We start from the raw sequence: 19175 nt of genomic DNA on the forward strand, positions 1-19175 counted from the left end.
ATGTTTTTTTAAAGAAGTCTCTTATGCTCATCAAGGCTGTATTTATTTGATCAAAAATACAGAAAAAACAGTAATCTTGCAAAATGTTATTACAATATAAAATAATGGTTTCAATTTTGATTTCCTTTCAACTATAATTTATTTCTGTGATGCAAAGCTGAATTTCCACCAGCCATTACTCCAGTATAAAGTGTCACATGATCCTTCAGAAATCATTCTAATATGCTGATTTATTATTAGAATTATCAATGTTGTGCTGCCAAATATTTGTTTGGAAACTACGATACTTTTTTCAGGATTCTTTGATGAATAAAAAAGTTAAAAAGAGCATATTAGAATGATTTCTGAAGGATCATGTGACACTGAAGACTGGAGTAATGGCTGATGGAAATTCAGCTTTGCATCACAGAAATAAATTAGATTCTAATGTATATTAAAATAGAAAAACGTTATTTTACATCATATTATTTCACAATGTTACATTTTTTCTGTATTTTTGATCAAATAAATGCAGCCTTGATGAGCATAAAAAACTCCTTTAAAAAACATTAAAAATCATTCTGATCCCAAACTTTTGACCGGTAGTGTGTGTATATATATATATATACACACACACACATACATACACAAACAAGACTTATCAAGGCTGCATTTATTTGATCAAAAATAAAATAAACAGTAATATTGTGAAATATTATTACAATTTAAAATAACTGATTTCTAATTTATTATACGTTAATGCAATATAAATGTCTTTCCTGTCACTTTTAATCACGTTAATGGATCCTTGCTGAATAAAAGTAATTTATTAAAAAAAATAATAATTATTTTTAATTTCTTAAAAAAAAAAAAAAAGTACTGACCCTATATATATATATTTCAAAACAGTTACTTAAATAAAATCAAAATGTGAGTTAAATATACTGAAAAGGCAGCAGGTAGATTATGGAACTGGAATTTCTAGTAATCAAACAATTATCTTGATAACCTGATAATCTAAAAATGTCATCCGATTAGTTTGCCAACATACTGGTCTATCACTGTATACACTGTTGATACAGAAGGAAATCAAGGCTGTGGATTTTGCTCCCCGCTGCCTTCGCTTTTTAGCTAACCTTTATTTCATTCATCAGGGATTCTCGGTGATGTTGTTACTCTTTCTTCAAAGCTGTTACCCGCTGTGCACATGCAGCACTCATCTGCTCTGCCCATTTCTGAAAACAATTTGATTCTGTTTGGACCAGGGCCACACATAATTCAAGCTTGGCAGTAATGGCATTTTAGAGCTTTAATAGCAGGAAATTGGAGATAGTGATGTAGCGTCTAATTCTCCCAGTCATTTGGCTGCTTTTTATTTCACATGCCTCGGGAGACGCGGTCACCTGGGACAGTGAGGAACATTTGTATTTGTTTAATAAACCAGGAATTAAATTACATCGACATGTTCAGCTGTATCTCTGAGCCTTGACGTTACTATGGAAACCATAATGGCTTCTGCAAAAAAGCATCAAATGGTTCAATATCAATGTTTTTTATTGCTTTTTTTATTTTTTTTTATTTCCGTAGCCACGTTTTTGGCTGTTTTGTTAGGGTTTTTAATAATTCTGCCTTTTATACAGTATTGAAAAAAAAAAAACAACAACAACAAAATGTGCAGTGCATTCACATTTTCCCAAGGGATTCTTTTCAATTTGATCTCTACGAGGGTAAAACGGTGAAGAGGCTGAAGCTGGATCCATTCATAGCTGAGATTCTCATGAGAGTGGGAGTGATCTAATTAAAAATAATCTACAACACAATTATGGATTTCTTATTTTGCTTCCTGATTATTTTCCCGATTGTATGGTTTATGATTTCTCGGGTTTGCTTTTCTTTTAAATGAAGTCCGCTACCCAGAGCATTGCTATTCATCTTTTGTTTAAAAGGAACTTCCCAGTCCATGCGAAAAGCAGTCCAGAATCTTTTCTATTTTTCCTGTCTTTGTGTTGCTCGCTCATCTCCTTGTGCAGCCATGTGATCCACTACGCGACATATGTGTAGACTTTACGATCCTCCGGAGTCCGGGCCAAATATTCTCTTTCTATAAGTCCTTCAATGCGCTTTTTAATGACCACGGGGCTCGGCAGGAACCGCGCTTTTAGCTGCTGGGTCACCTGACGGGACACAACCAGACAGACCATTAGAAATTTGCATGTAAAATTATTGAAATTTATAAACAAAATAAACATACAAAATCACGCAAAGAACACACGCTCACCTCTGCTACCAGTACGTTGTGCTGCATCTTCTTCCTGGACTTCATGATGCGTACAATGGCAGCCTCGATTTCATGTTTCCTGTCATCGTCTACTTTCTGCCGTGTCTCCTTGCGCTCCGGGTCCGACTCGCCTTGCTTAGCAGCAACTGCAGGAGATGGATTCAAAGAGTTTGTAAAGCACTTTTCGAAATAAAATAAATCTACATTTAGATCACTTCAGATTGTAAAAGTACTCAGAAAATCTCTCAATATTAAAGCTGGATTCAACTAACATTTTATAAAAACATCCTAAATCATCTTTTAAAAATAGTTTATTAATTGATGTAAAGCTGAAAAAAAAAAAAAAAAAAAAAAAAAAAATATAAAAACATTGACCCCAAATCCACGTTTTTTTATATTTAAATAATTTGCCACTGATGATTCAAACGGCGAGTTTCGAGCAGTGTAGAGTAGGCTTGTTGTTTGTCATTTCTCCGACCACAAATGCAGACATGATTTTATTTTTCCGCAGCGCGATACGCAACGCAACGCGTAAAAAGACAGTAAAAGTCATTATAATCCGTAATTGCATCCCACTGGATGCAACAAATGCCTCATTTGTAATGGGTTTTATTGGTTTTAGTACTATAATAGCATATAAAAACACTAAAGTATTAAATGTACTAAAAGTAATTGCATGTACGTGCTAAAAATGTATATTAGTTTCTCTGCTTTTAGGTGTAAACTAACATATAGTTGACTCTAAAGCTTACAAAAAGTCCAGTGTTTAACTGATTTCTTTCAGATGATCACTCTTTGTCAGCCATTCATTCTGAGTCAACAGCGCCCCCTTGTGGCAGCACAATACCTGTTTGTATTTTGACTCTGTGCAGTTTGGAGGTAAACTGGTCGTTGACTGTAAACACATGGCCGCTCTCGATCTCTTTACTCTTGGGCTCTTTCGTGAGAACTCTCTGGGTGGGTTTCCCACAGGCTAGAGACTGCAGGGCCCGGACCAGCTCGCGCTCAGGGATGTCTGTCTCCTGCTGGATCTCCTAAAGGGTTAAAGAAGGGTCGACATGGGTGAAGGTTAAACTGATCGGATAAGCAGGGCGTTTAGATCAGGAACAGGTGGATAGGAGGTTTTACCTCAAAGGTAAACTTCCCTCTGTTGTTGAAGAGCATGAGGATGGTCATCTGGAAGGTGGACACCTGCAGAATGTGCTTCCGTGTGTTTGAGCCTGTTAGCAAAGCCCCGCCGACACCAACATCTGAGCCATCCTCCTAAAGAAAGAAAGAAAGAGAGAGAGAGAGAGGGGGAGGGAGAGGGAAAGAGAGTCATTTAACCATTTATTTAAGAAATAATTATAACCATTTATTACAAACAACCAACATGTGAGAAAGAGTCCAATGACAAAAAAATGTTCAGTCCTCACTAAAAGAAAAAAATGCTGTGTGAAACAACAAAATCACAGCCAATCAGAACATATTTGATGTTTAATGTGTGGTTATGAGGAGGAGGATTTTAGACCAATTATATTCCACGGTGGGTGGAGCTACTCGGCACAGCAGGATAGAAATAAAAACCAAGTAAATGATAATATGTCATGTCACCCATCTTGTCACAGTCATGGCTGGTTTCAACTTTTCAAGGTTATATATATATATATATATATATATATATATATATATGTATGTATGTTTTTATATTATATAATATATTATTCATTTTTTTATATATATATATTTTTTTTTAAGTCTGTGCATGTCTGTACCTTCTTGATGGCGCCGTAGAAGGTGACGTTGAGGTCTGCAGAACCCATGTGGTGCTGGAGTGTGAGTTGCCTGCCGCTGTGCTTAGCCAAATAAAACCTGCAGAGAGTATAACTCGCATGAAACCAAGCTACAAGTGGAGACACATCTGACATACAGACACATTTCATAAGGGTTTAAAGTATGTCAAGCAGAGATTATCGGCTTCTTCTGATTCTGTACCTTGACAGTTTTACTCATATAATATTATAAATACTGTAAAAAGAGAACAAAGTCTGGTCATTTAGGGTGTAGAGGTGAGTCGTACCTTCTGAAGACCTCAAAAGCATGGCGTGGAGAGGGTGGGATGTTGCATTTTGGCGTGGCTGACTGCGTGGGCCAGTAACCTGTGGTCAGAACTCTCACTGTGAGATCAACACCACAGAGAGACACCTGCAACATCAAGACAAACCACAAAGTTCTGCATTTGCATTGTTTCAATGTTCTTTTTCTGTAAATGTGGACTTGGAGTGAATAGGCCCTTAGGTAGCAGTAATTATAGTTAGCTTATTTTAAAAACAACAACATAAGTCAAAGTGGAATGTGTGTGTGTGCATATGCACCTGTGATGTCTGCAGGTGGTGGCGGAATTCATCCATAGTGGTATTAGAGATGCTCATATCCCTAAACATGCCCTCCAGTTTAGAGGTGAACTGACAACCGCACTCCGTCTGAGAGAGAGAGAGCGATAGAGAGAGAGAGCATGAGTATCACATTAGACACAGAGGAATACAGTGAATGAGAGTAATGAAGGATATGACGTTCACCTTTAGTTTGGAGATCATATTTTTCTCAGAGTCATCTGAAACGCTCTTATTGGTTAAGAGTCTTCTGGCCAGGTGCTGTTTGTAGTAACGCTCAAACACGTCCTTCTCCTGCATGAACCTGAACAGTACCATGGCCTTATCCAAGATAGACTCCACCTCCTGTTCTGTCAGCTGAACACAAACACAATTATAAGGAAACAATTAAGAGATTAGTAATAACTTTGTTTCTGTATTATTTATATACTATAACAACACTTATGGTAACACTTTACAATAAGGTTCCATTAATTAGTGTTAGTTAATGCATTAACTAACAATGATCAACATTTGTTGCAGTATTTATTCATCTTTTTTAACATTAGTTAATTAAAAAAAAACTGCTTATTAGTTCATGTAAGCTCAGGTCCATTAAGTAATATTAAAATATACAACCTTTGATTTTAATAATGCATTAGTAGATAGATGTAGAAGTGTTTTTTTTTTATTGTTAGTTCATGTTGCGGTAGTTTTACCATATTTATTATTATTTTAATTAGCTTTTATTTTCTAATTTTTAGTTTTCATTTTAATTTTCGTTCTAAGAATTCTGTTGTGTGCTTTTGTCATTTAAATTTTTTCTTTTTTTTTTGCAAATACTTCTATTTAGCTTTAATTTTCTTATTTCGGTTTCAGTTTTAGTAATTTTAGAACTTCAACATAACCTATTTTTATTTCATTAGTTACCAAGGCAACACTTTCAATTTTGATTTCAAGTTCTTTAAGTTTTTAATCTAATGTTTATATTTTATTTCAGCTTTATTTCAATGAATAAAAATGTTTTTTAATAGTTTTAGTGAACTACACTGTGTTGTTTGTTTATGTGGATGTACATTCATTCATCCATCAATCCATATCTATAATATATAACAACTTGACAGTTCGTCCACTTTCACTGGACAGAAGTTGTTAAAATTATCCATATAGCAAAATGGTGTTTTTTTTAATTATGTCTTCAATATTGAACCAAATATATTGACCAAATTTGTAGGCAGAGTTTTCATCTTAAGAGCTAAAGATGGTAAAGCTAATCTCTTACCCCCTTCACTCCTTTCTTGAGTTTGTCGTCGATGAAGAGCGACAGGTACTCGGGTGATCGGGAATTGAGGTTGAGGAAATACTCAAAGTCTCCAGCGATAGTCTGTTTGAACAGCCTGTCGTTGTTGAAGGACTCCTGCAGGAACCGGTCGAAGCGTGACTTCAAGTCCAACAAACCCTAAATGATTCAGATGAGAAAAATGAGAAAACGAGCATCCTTACTACTCATTACAAACCTTCAGATTGTTGAGGCTGTTATATGTACACATTTCCACTAGTCTGAACTCTTTAACTTTGGCAGATTCATTTCCTCATGTTGGTAAATGTGTACCTGAATGTAGTCAACTGGGTTCTTGCCCTCTCCTTCCTCTGACACCAGCGCTTTACCCTGTTCTCTGAGGTACCAGCTCATGCACTCACACATCGTCTTCAGCCCGTTAGGAACCCGACCAAACAACTTATACATGCACGCCAGGTCTGAGAGAGAAAAGTGAGAAAAGATGAGAGAAACTGAATGAAATACGATGCAAGAGAGGAAAATGGAAAGCTAGGGATAGATGATCGATCAAAACAAACAGCTGCTCACCTTCTGTCTTTCCATTCTTGAGCATGTGGACCAGTCCCGAGTTCTCCATCTCCACGATGGTCTTCATGTGTTTGGAGATGAGCTCTCTCTCCACCACCTTCACAATGGGCTCCTCAGTCGATTTATCCAGGCAGTGCATCACTCGTTCAATCTCTTCGTTTATCCGAGCCTCCACTTTCTTGATGTAGACGCTGGCACTGTTCTCCGCTAGAAACTTCTGACTTTCCATCTGCACAGATCGACACAAACACATAAACAGGGATATCATAACTACCACTGGTCAATACAGCCAGTCAAGCATAAATGAGCAAATTGATCAATTCAGGTCTTAATGAGTTTTTTTTTTTCTTTTTCAGATAAGTATTGGATTTGTACTTGCCAGCATTTTTTTTTACTGGCCATACCACAAAAAAATTACAAATTGTATTTTAAATCAATATATTGTGCCAGAAAAAGACATTATATTTAATTATACACTTTTGCAATAATACTTGCTTTTAATCCGTAATCATAGCTGGAAATGCTTTTTTTTTTAAAGAATATAAAAATCTGTATTTTATTATTACATCATCACTTTTTGAAAGAAATTAAATTGATAATAGTAAGAAATGTTTCTTGAGCACCAAATCAGCATATTAGAAAAATCATGAGACATTTATATATATATATATATATATATATATATACAGTGGGTACGGAAAGTATTCAGACCCCCTTAAATTTTTCACTCTTTGTTATATTGCAGCCATTTGCTAATATAACAAAGACTGAAAAATTTAAGGGGGTCTGAATACTTTCCGTACCCACTGTATATATAAAGTTTTTAATTGCAATAAGAAACTTTATACAAAAATATTTTTTACTGACCCCAAACTTTTGAATGGTAATGCCTGAATCTAATGAAATACCAGCACAACTGCACTTCAAACTGATGTTCAGATGTACATAAAAGATCTCATTACGATTTTTTTTGTCTGTGGCCATGGCAGTGACGATTAAATGTTTTGTAATATCCAAAATGATAAGCAAAGAGAGTAAAAGCAGTATAAAAGCAGTACCCACCTGAAAGAACTCAGCAGACATGTCTAAAAATGGGATTTCAAAATCCTCCTCGTAGACGGACCGACCTTCTAACCCCAAAACCATCAGCATCTGACAGGCATTCCTGATGGCCCCTCTGCCATAAAACATGACAGCACAAACAAGATAAACACCCATTCTTTACAACTGTGTATGTGTCAATAGACTTACAGCTGAAAGCTTTCATTCTTTAACTGGAGCACTGTAAAGAGAGACAGAATGACAGAAGAACACACACCTGTCAACCACCTCTCCCCTGCGTTCTCGAGCGATCATGTCCAGTAGAGTTTGTCTGAGATGATCTCTGATGCAGCCATACCGCACAACCTGATCTCTGAAGATGATCAAGCCGAGATTGTAGACGTTCTCCACGTTATTCTGCTGAACATACACACGGTCCTAGACAGATGGAGAGAAAGAAAACATTCATGCAGGTTAAAACAGAGGGTTCAAATCCAGGCTTTGTAGTGTCCCAATTAGGGATGCACCAAAATTTAAATTATAGGCCGAAACCGAAACTTCTGGATGCACTTGACTGAAAATCGAAACCGGTTTTTAATAATTAAAGGGGTCATATGATGCGATTTCAATTTTTCCTTTCTCTTTGGAGTGTTACAAGCTCTTGGTGCATAAAGAAGATCTGTAAAGTTGCAAAGACTAAAGTCTCAAATCCAAAGAGATATTCTTTATAAAAGTTAAGAGTCAGCCATTATTAAATAATAAAAAAATAATTTTGTAAGACTTAATTTAAACTAAATAATTTTAATGATACTGAATTTAAAGAATATAAAGCTAATAAAATACAAGCCACACTTTTATTGAAAGTAAAACAATACAATTGGACAGAAAATATATTCATTTTAAATAGGGCTGCCCCCTAATAGTCGACTAACCTTTAGTCAACGAGAAGAGGCTTGGTCGACCAAAATTTTATTAGTCGCAGAAAAAAAAAATCCACAGGAAGTGGTGAGGTCACGCAGTCCATGACGGACAGATCGTTAACGGCTGGATTTTGTGGTAATACAGTACATCCAAACGCTCGCCTATCATTCATCGACCTCAAATATGGCGTATCATCTGAAATATACAAGTAGTAGCAACTTTACATGGCTGCTCAATCTAAAGTTAACCTAGAAAAATGTGCACTATTCAAGTGTCTGAGCAGTAGCGCGCTCACAGCATGACAGATGGAGATGTCGGTGCGGTCTCCGTCAATTTGGTCATACAGATAAGAGTAATACATTAAATTCATTTCAATTCAAGTTTATTTGTATAGCGCTTTTCGCGATACAAATCGCTGCAAAGCAGCTTTACAGAAAATTAAGTTTCTACAATATATTTAGTAGTAGCTTGTCATTGGTGACTATGTCAAATTAATGTACATATGGCAGAAATGTACGGTAAAATTCAGTTAATGACGTAATCAAACAGACGATAAACACTATTAACAGCAATGATTATATGTTGCAATCAAACTTGTAGCAAAATTTAGTAGTCTACATCTTTCGAAACTGTAAAGCCTCTGGGCCCTATTTTAACGATCTAAGCGCATGGTCTAAAGCACACGGCGCAGGTGCACTCAGGGCATGTCCGAATCTGCTAGTTTAAAGACGAGAAAACTAAACGGGCTGTCCCTATTCTCTTAATGAGTAATGGGTGTTTTTTGGGCGTAACGTGCAATAAACCAATCAGAGTCTCATCTCCCATCCCCTTTAAAAGCCAGTTGCGCTCGCGCCATGGCATGTTCGCTATTTACATGGCGGAATGTAATTTTTAAAAATGTTTGTGTGCTGCTGCGCTTCCCTGTGTGTGTAATAAGCAAAGTGTACGCGCGTTGTGCACCCGCCTATAGGCGCATATTACTAACACGTTCTTTGAATTACAAAGAAAAAATATTGTGCCAGACTTTAGACCAGGTTTGAGTTGGTCTATGTCGCAGTCTATTTTCAGTTCCTCAAAATAGCAATGCGCCTGAACACACCTCTTTTTTAGACCAGCACATGGGCGCACAAATGGGCGCAAATGCATTTGCTATTTAAACAACGCGGCACAGGACGGGAAAATGAGAACTGCGTCGGACTGAAACTAGCAAAAACACTTGCGCTGTGCCTTGCGCCGCATTGAGCCGGGTGTATGATAGGGCCCTCTATGTTTATTTGTGTGCACTCACAATAACAACAAAACATTGTGCTTTTGTAAAATAATGAAAATGCTTTCTGCCGTCTCGCCTCTGTGAATAGAATGCCTGTGAACTCTGTGAATGCCTCTGTATACTTGCCTTACAGACATGAAAAATATATCTATGGAGAGTGAAATGTCTACTTTCAAATGAAACAATTCAAATCTGAAAAAAAAAAAAATATTCTCAGATTATGTAATCCGTATGAAACATGCATACAGGCGCATCCACTACTGTGGAGATGATGAGTCAGTGTCGCTGACTTCATCTCTTAAGCCGAAAACACTAGTTTATCAATAGATTATCAATATGTTAATGCGGTTTAATCTTACTGTTTTTCCCTGACACATTCATAATCATTACTTCTGCCGGTATGCCGTGGCAAGCTTTATGCGTGCGCTTGAGCGTTTATTAGGCTATGTATGCTCATTATCATGATTTAAATGGTTTATAAACATGTGATTAGTCGACTAATGCTTAAAATGAACGACTACTAGTCGACCAGAAAATTCTTTAGTTGAGGGCAGCCCTAATTTTAAATATCAATATATTATTTTTATTCAGTTTTATACAACAGAATCAGATTTAAAAGATTTTTTTTTGTTTAATTATCCAAATAATATTTAGTCCAACAAAGCTATTATTATCAGAGCATGTAAGCGGAGCATAGAGTCACGAGAGGGGAGCGTAATTTTACCAGCGTTGCCCAGTACAGCTGTACAACACTATGTTACAGCACAGTAACACTATTGCAAACAGGAACAAGTATATTTTCGGCCGTTTTTCTTTTCTTTTCTTGGCGGCAGAAATTTCGGTGCATCCCTAGTCCCAATTCCTTTCCCCAGTCTTTCTGATTTCCAAATATATTTTCATGATATGACACATTCTTGCAGGTCAAAACCCAGAAAAAAGATCTGTTGGTAACACAAGCTCAATATTTTTTTTTTTACATTTTATTGTAAGAGTGATCTTTCAATGATGGTGACGTTGAAGTCATGTGACTGGTGTACTTCATTTATAGCCTACGTTTAGCTCTTTACCTCTGGCGATTGTATTCAGGCTTCAAAATTCATAAATGTCATGTTTACTTGTGAAGATTATCATGAAAGAAACGTGCAAGAATCAGAAACTTTTGTTGGTCACAGAGCTTATTTTCTGCAATAATCCAAATCCTACTGGGTTTTTGTCAAGAGAACCAGAGTGATGCTAACTTCATGGTTGGCTTACTACTAAAATGTCACAACTGCAGTGTTCTATGGTCAGGTCAGTAAATGTTTAGGATCATTAAAACTTTTTAGAAGGTTGTGTGATCCATGAGTCCCTCCCTGAACCTGCTAAAAGAAAGACATCAGAACATCTGTTAAGTTACAACCCACCAAAAAAAGTCTAAACAACTTACCATGTACATCAAAATGTCTCTAATCATGACCATGGCAGTCTGATGATCATTCCATGCTTGATTTAACGTCTGCAGGAAATTGTTATTTAAAGAGTGAAGCACGTCTTCTCGCACCTGAAGACAGGCAAAAAAAAAAATCAAAGCTGTTATGAGAGCAGCTCAAGCACATGGGTTTCATCCACCTGAGTGTACAATGACATCACCCTGTGAACAACTCCAATGGGACGGGCAGGTTTCTGCCATCTGCTTCATCTCCAGAACTGACATCATTAAACAGCCAGCACCAGAGATAAAACCCCAGGGTCTTCATTAAGCTATATATAAATATATATGTAGTGAAGATGTGAGACCGTGTCCTTGAGATCTTCTCAAATCAATCTGTTCAATTTAAATTCTCATCACACGCCATCAAATTCATTAAGCAGGTCTTTTAAGCAGTGGTGAAATCACTGTAACATCATCTCGTGTGGCTTACTGCTAATTTAACTTCAGTAACTAAAGCCTGTGACACTTTATAACACTCAAAAGTTGAATCCAGATCTCTAGGAACTCATGTGTTTTCTCTAAAGCCTTACAGGAAAGATCTAAGAGTGAGACAGGAGCTCATACTTTGTTGATGAGGTGTTCGGTGACCACCTCTCTGAGGCCCGTGTAGAGCTTCTCCCCATGTTTGTGCAGCACCATGGTGTAGGCGTTCCTGTAGAGCTCCTCGAAGCTCAGCCCACTGTTGTTCTTCCGCTGGATCTCCTGGATGGCATTCTTCAGAAGATCCCAGATGTTATTCACATACTTCTCATCCATGGTCATCTACAAAAACAAACAAATCACCAAATAAAAAAAAAAACATAGAAACGCTTATGACAATTACCGTATTGGCCCGAATATAAGACGACCGCGTTTTTTCAGATGTATTTCCAAGAAAAAAACATCGTCTTATATTCGGGACAATACGGTAGATACAAAACGTTTTAGGAGGGATGCGCCTTATCAGCATGGACCAATATTGTTTTTTATTCAAATAAATTATCAGCATGATTCTAATTGGACCAAGATTGGTTTAATAAAACAGTGTGTATTTTCCAATTAAAGCTGCATACTCTGATTAGAAGGTTGCAAAAGTACTAAAAAGTTATTGCATATCTTACATATTATTACACTTACATATTATAATGCCACTTTATCATTTTAAACATATATATATAATGATTTAAATTTACATATTATAATATGATGACGATGTTTGGTTTTAACTTGCAAAATGTGTGTAAACATTAGCCAAAACACAGCATAGATCTATAAAATTGGCCTAACATCGATATGACATTGGTGTAACATTTATCAGCTGTAAGCAATGGCCAAAACTTTTACAGTACTAGCAGGTAATTTAGTCAAAACTGAAATAATATACACTTACATATAGCACAAGATCTGCTGTACACTACCATTAAATGTTTCTGATTATGCTCAGTCTAAGTCTGCATTTATCAAAAATGCAGCAAAGCCAGTTACACTGTGAATTATTATAATGTAAAAAATTCAATGTGAATACATTTTGAAATGTAAATGCTATTACTGTGATGGCTGAATTTCCAGCATCATTACTCCAGTCTTCAGTTGTCACATGATCCTTCAGAAATCATGCTAATATGCTGATTTGCTGCTCAAGAAACATTTCTAATAATATATATATATTTTTTTTCATCAATGTTGTTAACAGTTGGGCTGCAAAATATATTTGTGGAAACCTTGATACATTTTTGATGGATAGAAAGTTTAAAATAACAGCATTTATTTGAAATAGAAATCTTTTGTAAAACCATACATTTCTTTATTGTCACTTCTGATCAATTTAATGCATCCCTGCTGAAAAAAAAAGAATCATACTGACCTCAAACTTTTGAACCGTATACTCGACTCAACTCAAGTTTTTAGACCCTGAGACTCACTTTGCTCTCTGCACACATCACAACCTTGCAATCACAAAAGAGGAGACCTCATTGACTTTATTCAGCACAGGAAACCGTAGGCCACTTTCTGGGCCTGTTAAAAGTAAAACGACTTACAACATTCTAATGTGCATTTAATGTGCCAACAGGACTGCAGGTCACTTGCTCATATGCTCAACCCTTGATACTGGGCCAACAAAATAAATTTTCCTTCACGACCAAATCTACAGGCCAACTCCAGAGCTCCTGATAGCTTCAAGTGACTCAGCAGAGCTAATCTCACAAACAAGAAGTCTAATGGCTAATCATATGTGTGAATTACATTTTTAAACAGCAGTGAGTAATTATGCAAGTCAAAACAACACTTCAGCACAGCTCATGCTAATTATAATGCTTGTCACGGTGTTAGTAATACTGCTCCTGTGATAAATCAACACGCATTGTAGATTCAGACACAGAGAACGCCTCGCTCTCACCTGTCTGTCTCTCTCTGTCTGCTAAGCCTTAAGACAGACAGGTTTTGAGACTCATCGATCTGTGTAGACTAGTCTATGGATTAAAGAAATTAATGTGGGTAAAATCTTTACAAGTGGGTGTGAGTGTGAAAGTCCACCTCTTACAACATTTTGCTAAAAGGCTACCTGAATCACATTTGGTTTGGCAGTCGTTGGATTCTGCAGAAGACAGTTGCACTTTCGAAAAGGTTAAGCTAACACAAAGAGGAGCCAGTTTTTCCATGAACAGGAGTCCCTGAAGCAAAACGTGTGCATGTGTGTCAAGCAAGTAAGTAGGCCCAGGTTTCCAAACTGGGTTTCTGTAGGATCAGGTCATGTCGATGCAAAGGCACTGATGAAGAAAGTCCAGAGAGTCTTTGAACAGTAAGACATACATTACCCAAAACCGTAAACCCTGATCATTTCACGGTATTGGCACATAGCATTCATGAATTTTCCAGACACACTTACCCAAAGTGACTTTGTTTGCATTTAAAGTGTACATTTTATCAGTTCATGCATTCGCTGTGACTTGAACCCATGCTCTGCAGTTCAAGCTAAAGGAATGCTAAAAGCACTTATATTCTTTTATTAAAACAAGTCTGAACTTCAGTTAAAAAACAAGTTAGAAGACTATAAACTTACACTACTGCTCAAAAGTTGGAGGTTGGTATTTTTTAAATGTTTTAAAAAAAGTATCTTATGCTCACCAAGGCTGCATTTTTTGAACAAAAATACAGTAAAAACTAGGGGTGGGGGAAAAAAATCGATACAGCATAGTATCGCGGTATTTCCCGCAGCAATACTGTATCGATACACGGACGCCAAGTATCAATCTTTTATTTTACTATTTGGTTGAATAATAAATTCAATTTCTTTACAGTCCACTAGATGGTGGTGTTGAGTTTTTATCTAAAATGCACGGCAAGCAGTTGATTATCCCACTTCTTCCATGGTCATTTGCCAAGTTATAGACAAGTTAAAACTAGTATTGCTCTTTGCAGCGCAATATTTGACCAAATGGGTAAAAATTATGGTTATTTTCGTCAGTTACGGAATTATAGAATTACAGAATTATAACATTTATGTGAATTAATTATCGATCGTTTGTTCGAGAGAGAGAGAAAGATGACAGTTGTGTGTGTGAATTACCTGCGTCTGTGCATCTCTCTCTACAAACAATGAAGTTGTGAGTTTAGTTACTTAAACAGAGATGTTACCTCCTCGTTGCTGAGGAATATAATGCAGTGATCCAGTATCTAAGCCATTTTATTAATAGAAGTAGCGGGGCAGCGTTGACAAGTTTATGTTGGCCTGCTCCTAAACGTTTCTGTGTGCGCAGCGGGATCTCCGATCTCCCTCTCTCTGTGTGCAAGTGATGTGTGTGTGCGTTTGTGTGTGTCAATTAAAGCAGCGGCGCATTAATATAGAACAGTAATTAAACTGACTTGGAACTACCTGTGCATTAAACGGTTTTAATGCATATCTGCCAGCCAATCAGAATCAAGAATTCCAACAGACCATGGAATAAATGAAAGTAAAATATTCTAAGAGCACAGCAGTGCATAGTATACCTGTTGTAGCACATTGTTTACTTTAAGAGTAAATGTTATGTTTAATTTAAATGCAACATTTTTATTTTAATGTAAGACTATGTTTTATTTATTTTAAATTGAGCAGTAAATTACTTTCAAATGCCCCAATTGCTAACCGAGACTTGTCATTTGCACTTATATATTGTTGCTATTTTGTTAGTTTTGACTGCTTTTATTGTCCTCATTTGTAAGCCGCTTTGGATAAAAGCGTCTGCTAAAATGACTAAATGTAAATGTAAGTTGTATTGTTCAAAATACTTGTAGTAGCACAGCAGTGCATACCTGTTTACATTTAATTAAGGTTGACTAGACTAGACTGTAATACAAATAGTTGAGTTTGCCAGGTGCATACAACATTTATGAATATCGCAATATATTTAAAATCGCAATAATATTGTATCGTGACACAAGTATCGTGATAATATCGTATCGTGGGGCCTCTGGTGATTCCCACCCCTAGTAAAAACAGTAATATTGTGAAATATTATTACCATTTTAAATAATAATAGATTTATATTTATTCCTGTGTTTGCAAAGCTGAATTATCAGCAGCCATTACTCCAGTCTTCAGTGTCAGAAATCATTCTTATATGCTGATTTAACGTTTAAGAAACATTTCTTATTATTATCAATGTTGAAAACAGTTGTGCTACTTAATACTTTTGTGCAAACCATGCTACATGTTTTTTTTTCAAGATTTAAGAATAGAAAGTTGAAAAGAACAGCATTTATTTTAAATGAAATCTTTTGTAACATTATAAATGTCACTTTTGATCAATTTATAGCATCCTTGCTTAATAAAAGTGTCCATTTTTTTTACTTTTGAATGGCAGTGTATATAAACTATAAAACAACTTTGCACATTTCTATGATGAAATGATGAATCCTGGAACAGTGACTCAATGGGACTGAAGGGTTTGAAGATGAATTAAAAGTCAGATCACAAAATTACAGGTGACTATCTGCAGTAACAGGACTAAATTTTGTGCTGTGTTTTGGAGGTAGAACGAAGCAAGAACAACCAGAAGAATCATAACTGGTTAGGTCTGAATTTACTAAGTAATGTGCAGTAAAGGATTTTGAAAATGACAGCAAGCACCAAGCTTCTGTATGCTACTGATTCTGACAAAGATATATCCATGACACCATGACCTTTAATAAGGAACTGCATGTTCATGTTTCAAGGCACAATGAAAAGCTAAAGAGAAACTTGACAAACAATCTGAATGCAGAAGAGAGCTGAGAGAATGTGGGGTGTATCGGGTGAGAACACAGGCCACATATTGAGAGGGTAAAACTATGATGACAAAGTAAAGGCAGCTGTGAGATTTCTAATGAATTCCTCTGACAGGGCAAGACACGTCCAACCCAACAAGTAGCCTAAACACAGCTTCTGAACGAGATCTTATCTGAACCAAAACTCCATTCACAGAGTCCTGCGGACATGCTGACAGGTGTCAGGGGGTTTCCAGACCTTCAAGAGAAGAATATTTCCGATGCACAAACAGAAAATAACTGCATGGAAACATTTTCACTTCTCTGCATATTATCAAGTAATTCTGACCTAGTTCATTCCATCAGAGCATCACCAACACACCGACAGTCCTGCAATGCACATAATTTGTTCGGAGTGGAGCTAATAAAAGAACAGAAAATTGCAGAATATTGCAGAGAGATGCACGTCATACTGATGCAAAGGGTGCTGCAGTGACTGTGAAAGACAAAAACACAGCTGCTGAGGACATCAATCATCAGTGTGATAATCTACGCAACACTAACAAACACCTATGACACCTGACGACTATCTAATCCTGAGGTTTTCAAAATGGGGTCCGGGGAACACCAGGGGGCTACAAAAGAGTGCTAGGGGGTTCGTAAAAATAAACAAATAAAAAGACTAAAATAAATATAAAAAATTGATTAAAATAAATAAAAATTAGATGTGCGTACAGTACAGCTGATGGGCACCATTTACTTCCATTGTAGGAAAAAAATACTATGGAAGTCAATGGTGCCCATCAACTGTTCGGATACTAACATTTTTCAAAATATCTTCTTTTGTGTTCAACAGAGGAAAGAGACTCATACAGGTTTGGAATAAGTGAGGGTGAGTAAATGATGACAGAATTTTCATTCTGGAAGTGAACTAATCCTATAACTTTCCATAATATAACTGTCTTTATACATAAAAACATATAGCTGCCTTTCAAATTTTAGAAAGGGATCCCTCATACCAGGATGATCATAGTAGGGGTCCTTGGCATCTAAAAGATTGACAAACCTCTGGTCTACACAACATCAGACTGAACCTCAACAAAACACAGCACCAACCAATGACAAGAAACTAAATTAACCAGACAACAAAACCATAACAATCAGTATAGTAATATATACAGCACCGATGACAATGAAAAAAAAAATCAATCATCAACACCACAAACAACAACCAGTTACAGCAAAACACACAACATCATCAACATTTGAGTGGCAACAAAACAGCAAAGGGCCAGCCTGACAACTCAAGACCCAAAACCAGATCAAAACACTGAAAGAAAACAAGCAGATCAAAAGGAAAGACTTCATGTTCTCTGAAGGATCTACAGGATCTACAGTGCTGTACGTATCTACAGTTTTACGGTCAAAACATAAAGACTCTGTACGAGAGAATCATTGAGTTTTGAACACTTTCCACACTGAAAACATGTAACCTCAAAACATGTAAACCCGCTGTGGCCTGCTGCTCTGACCGATCCCCGGCTCTCGAGTTCTCCCCACGACCGCCTGAGGCGCGCTCATCTCGGCTGATACTCACGGGAAAGGCGCGGATCCGCATCTTGGTGTCCTTCTTGGTGCCGGGTTTGAGGTTGGACATGTTTGGGTTAGGGAGCGATGCCATCAACAGATGTTAGGGTGGGTGTGTTGAGGGGAAACACGGACAAATCTCGCCCTCTTTCCCCCCCAGGTTTGAGTCCCTGTAGCTTACTCTCCCTCTGTCTCTACAGCGATGGCGGATGACTGGGTGACATCTCGCGAGAGTGTTGATTGTGCTAACAGTAATGCATCCAATATCGCGAGAAAGGGGGCCAGCTGGGGCTGACATGTGGTAAACAGCAGTCTGGCGCTGAAGAAAGAACAACTTTCATGGATTCACCGGTATCGTAGTTTAAAACAATATCATGAAGTGTGATAATGACATCTAACACCATTAGTATGTTATGGTAGTATTTCTTAGATTTAGTTTCCAAATATAACTAGGATTATTTGTATTTAACCTTTATATTTAGTTATTTAGCAGACGCTTTTATCCATAGCGTCGTACAAATGAGGAACCTTTACAAGCAATTTACTGGTAGGTTATTGTCGACATTAACAGGAGATTTCTTGTTTTGAATCAGAGATAATAGGAAAAAAATTAAGTAGCACGTTATTATATAGCCTAGATTTACAGAAGACACTTACTTAAGAAGCACTTAAAATATATGAATATATTTGCATTATATCAGCAGAATATCAAACCGAGTTGCCTTAAATGTAATGAAATATAGCACAAAAACATTTTACGCAAAACATTTTACAAATAAATAAAAAATGATAACAATTATGCTAAATTTACATTGCAAAGGTGGCACAGAAGTGCTTCTGAAGTGGCATTTTGGTGTCTTTACACAGACTGTTTAATGCTGCTCAGTTGTGACAAATTAATTTACACAGCAATTACCCTAGTATATTTTGATTCTAGGGGCTCAGGTGGGTCGGAGCAGGTATAATTTAAGTCTGGCTTTTATGCAGCATTGCATCGACATACTGAATTTTGAGCAGGCACAGTGCAGCCTTAACTTGGCTGTGTAAAGACACCTTTAGGAATATTTATTTAATGTATACTTTTCATAATAACAATAAGACAATTTCTGTACTCTTTTTGGTCAAACGTCACTAAAATCTTCTTGTGACAAGTTTGTTAAAAAGAATTTGAAAAATTGCTAAGAAAAGTGGATATTTCTGAGAAG

At 36.7% G+C, this 19175-nt stretch overlaps 1 protein-coding gene across 1 annotated transcript; it reads right to left on the minus strand.

Annotated features, from left to right (window-relative positions):
- Positions 1-1515: 1515 nt before the first annotated feature.
- On the minus strand, positions 1516-18235 carry cul3a (cullin 3a). Its single transcript, XM_016559518.1, has 16 exons — positions 17981-18235; positions 11743-11940; positions 11134-11247; positions 7794-7954; positions 7538-7652; positions 6476-6704; positions 6221-6366; positions 5891-6067; positions 4816-4986; positions 4612-4719; positions 4317-4441; positions 4012-4108; positions 3386-3520; positions 3105-3291; positions 2258-2403; positions 1516-2153 (listed from the first exon to the last, which is right to left on the minus strand). Exons 1-16 carry the CDS (start codon positions 18062-18064, stop codon positions 2022-2024), a joined length of 2325 nt encoding a protein of 774 aa, XP_016415004.1. The 5' UTR covers positions 18065-18235; the 3' UTR covers positions 1516-2021.
- Between the last annotated feature and the right edge of the window lie 940 nt (positions 18236-19175).

Source organism: Sinocyclocheilus rhinocerous, unplaced genomic scaffold (genome assembly GCF_001515625.1).
Source record: "Sinocyclocheilus rhinocerous isolate Xijiao unplaced genomic scaffold, SAMN03320098_v1.1 scaffold4183, whole genome shotgun sequence".
NCBI lineage: Eukaryota > Metazoa > Chordata > Actinopteri > Cypriniformes > Cyprinidae > Sinocyclocheilus > Sinocyclocheilus rhinocerous.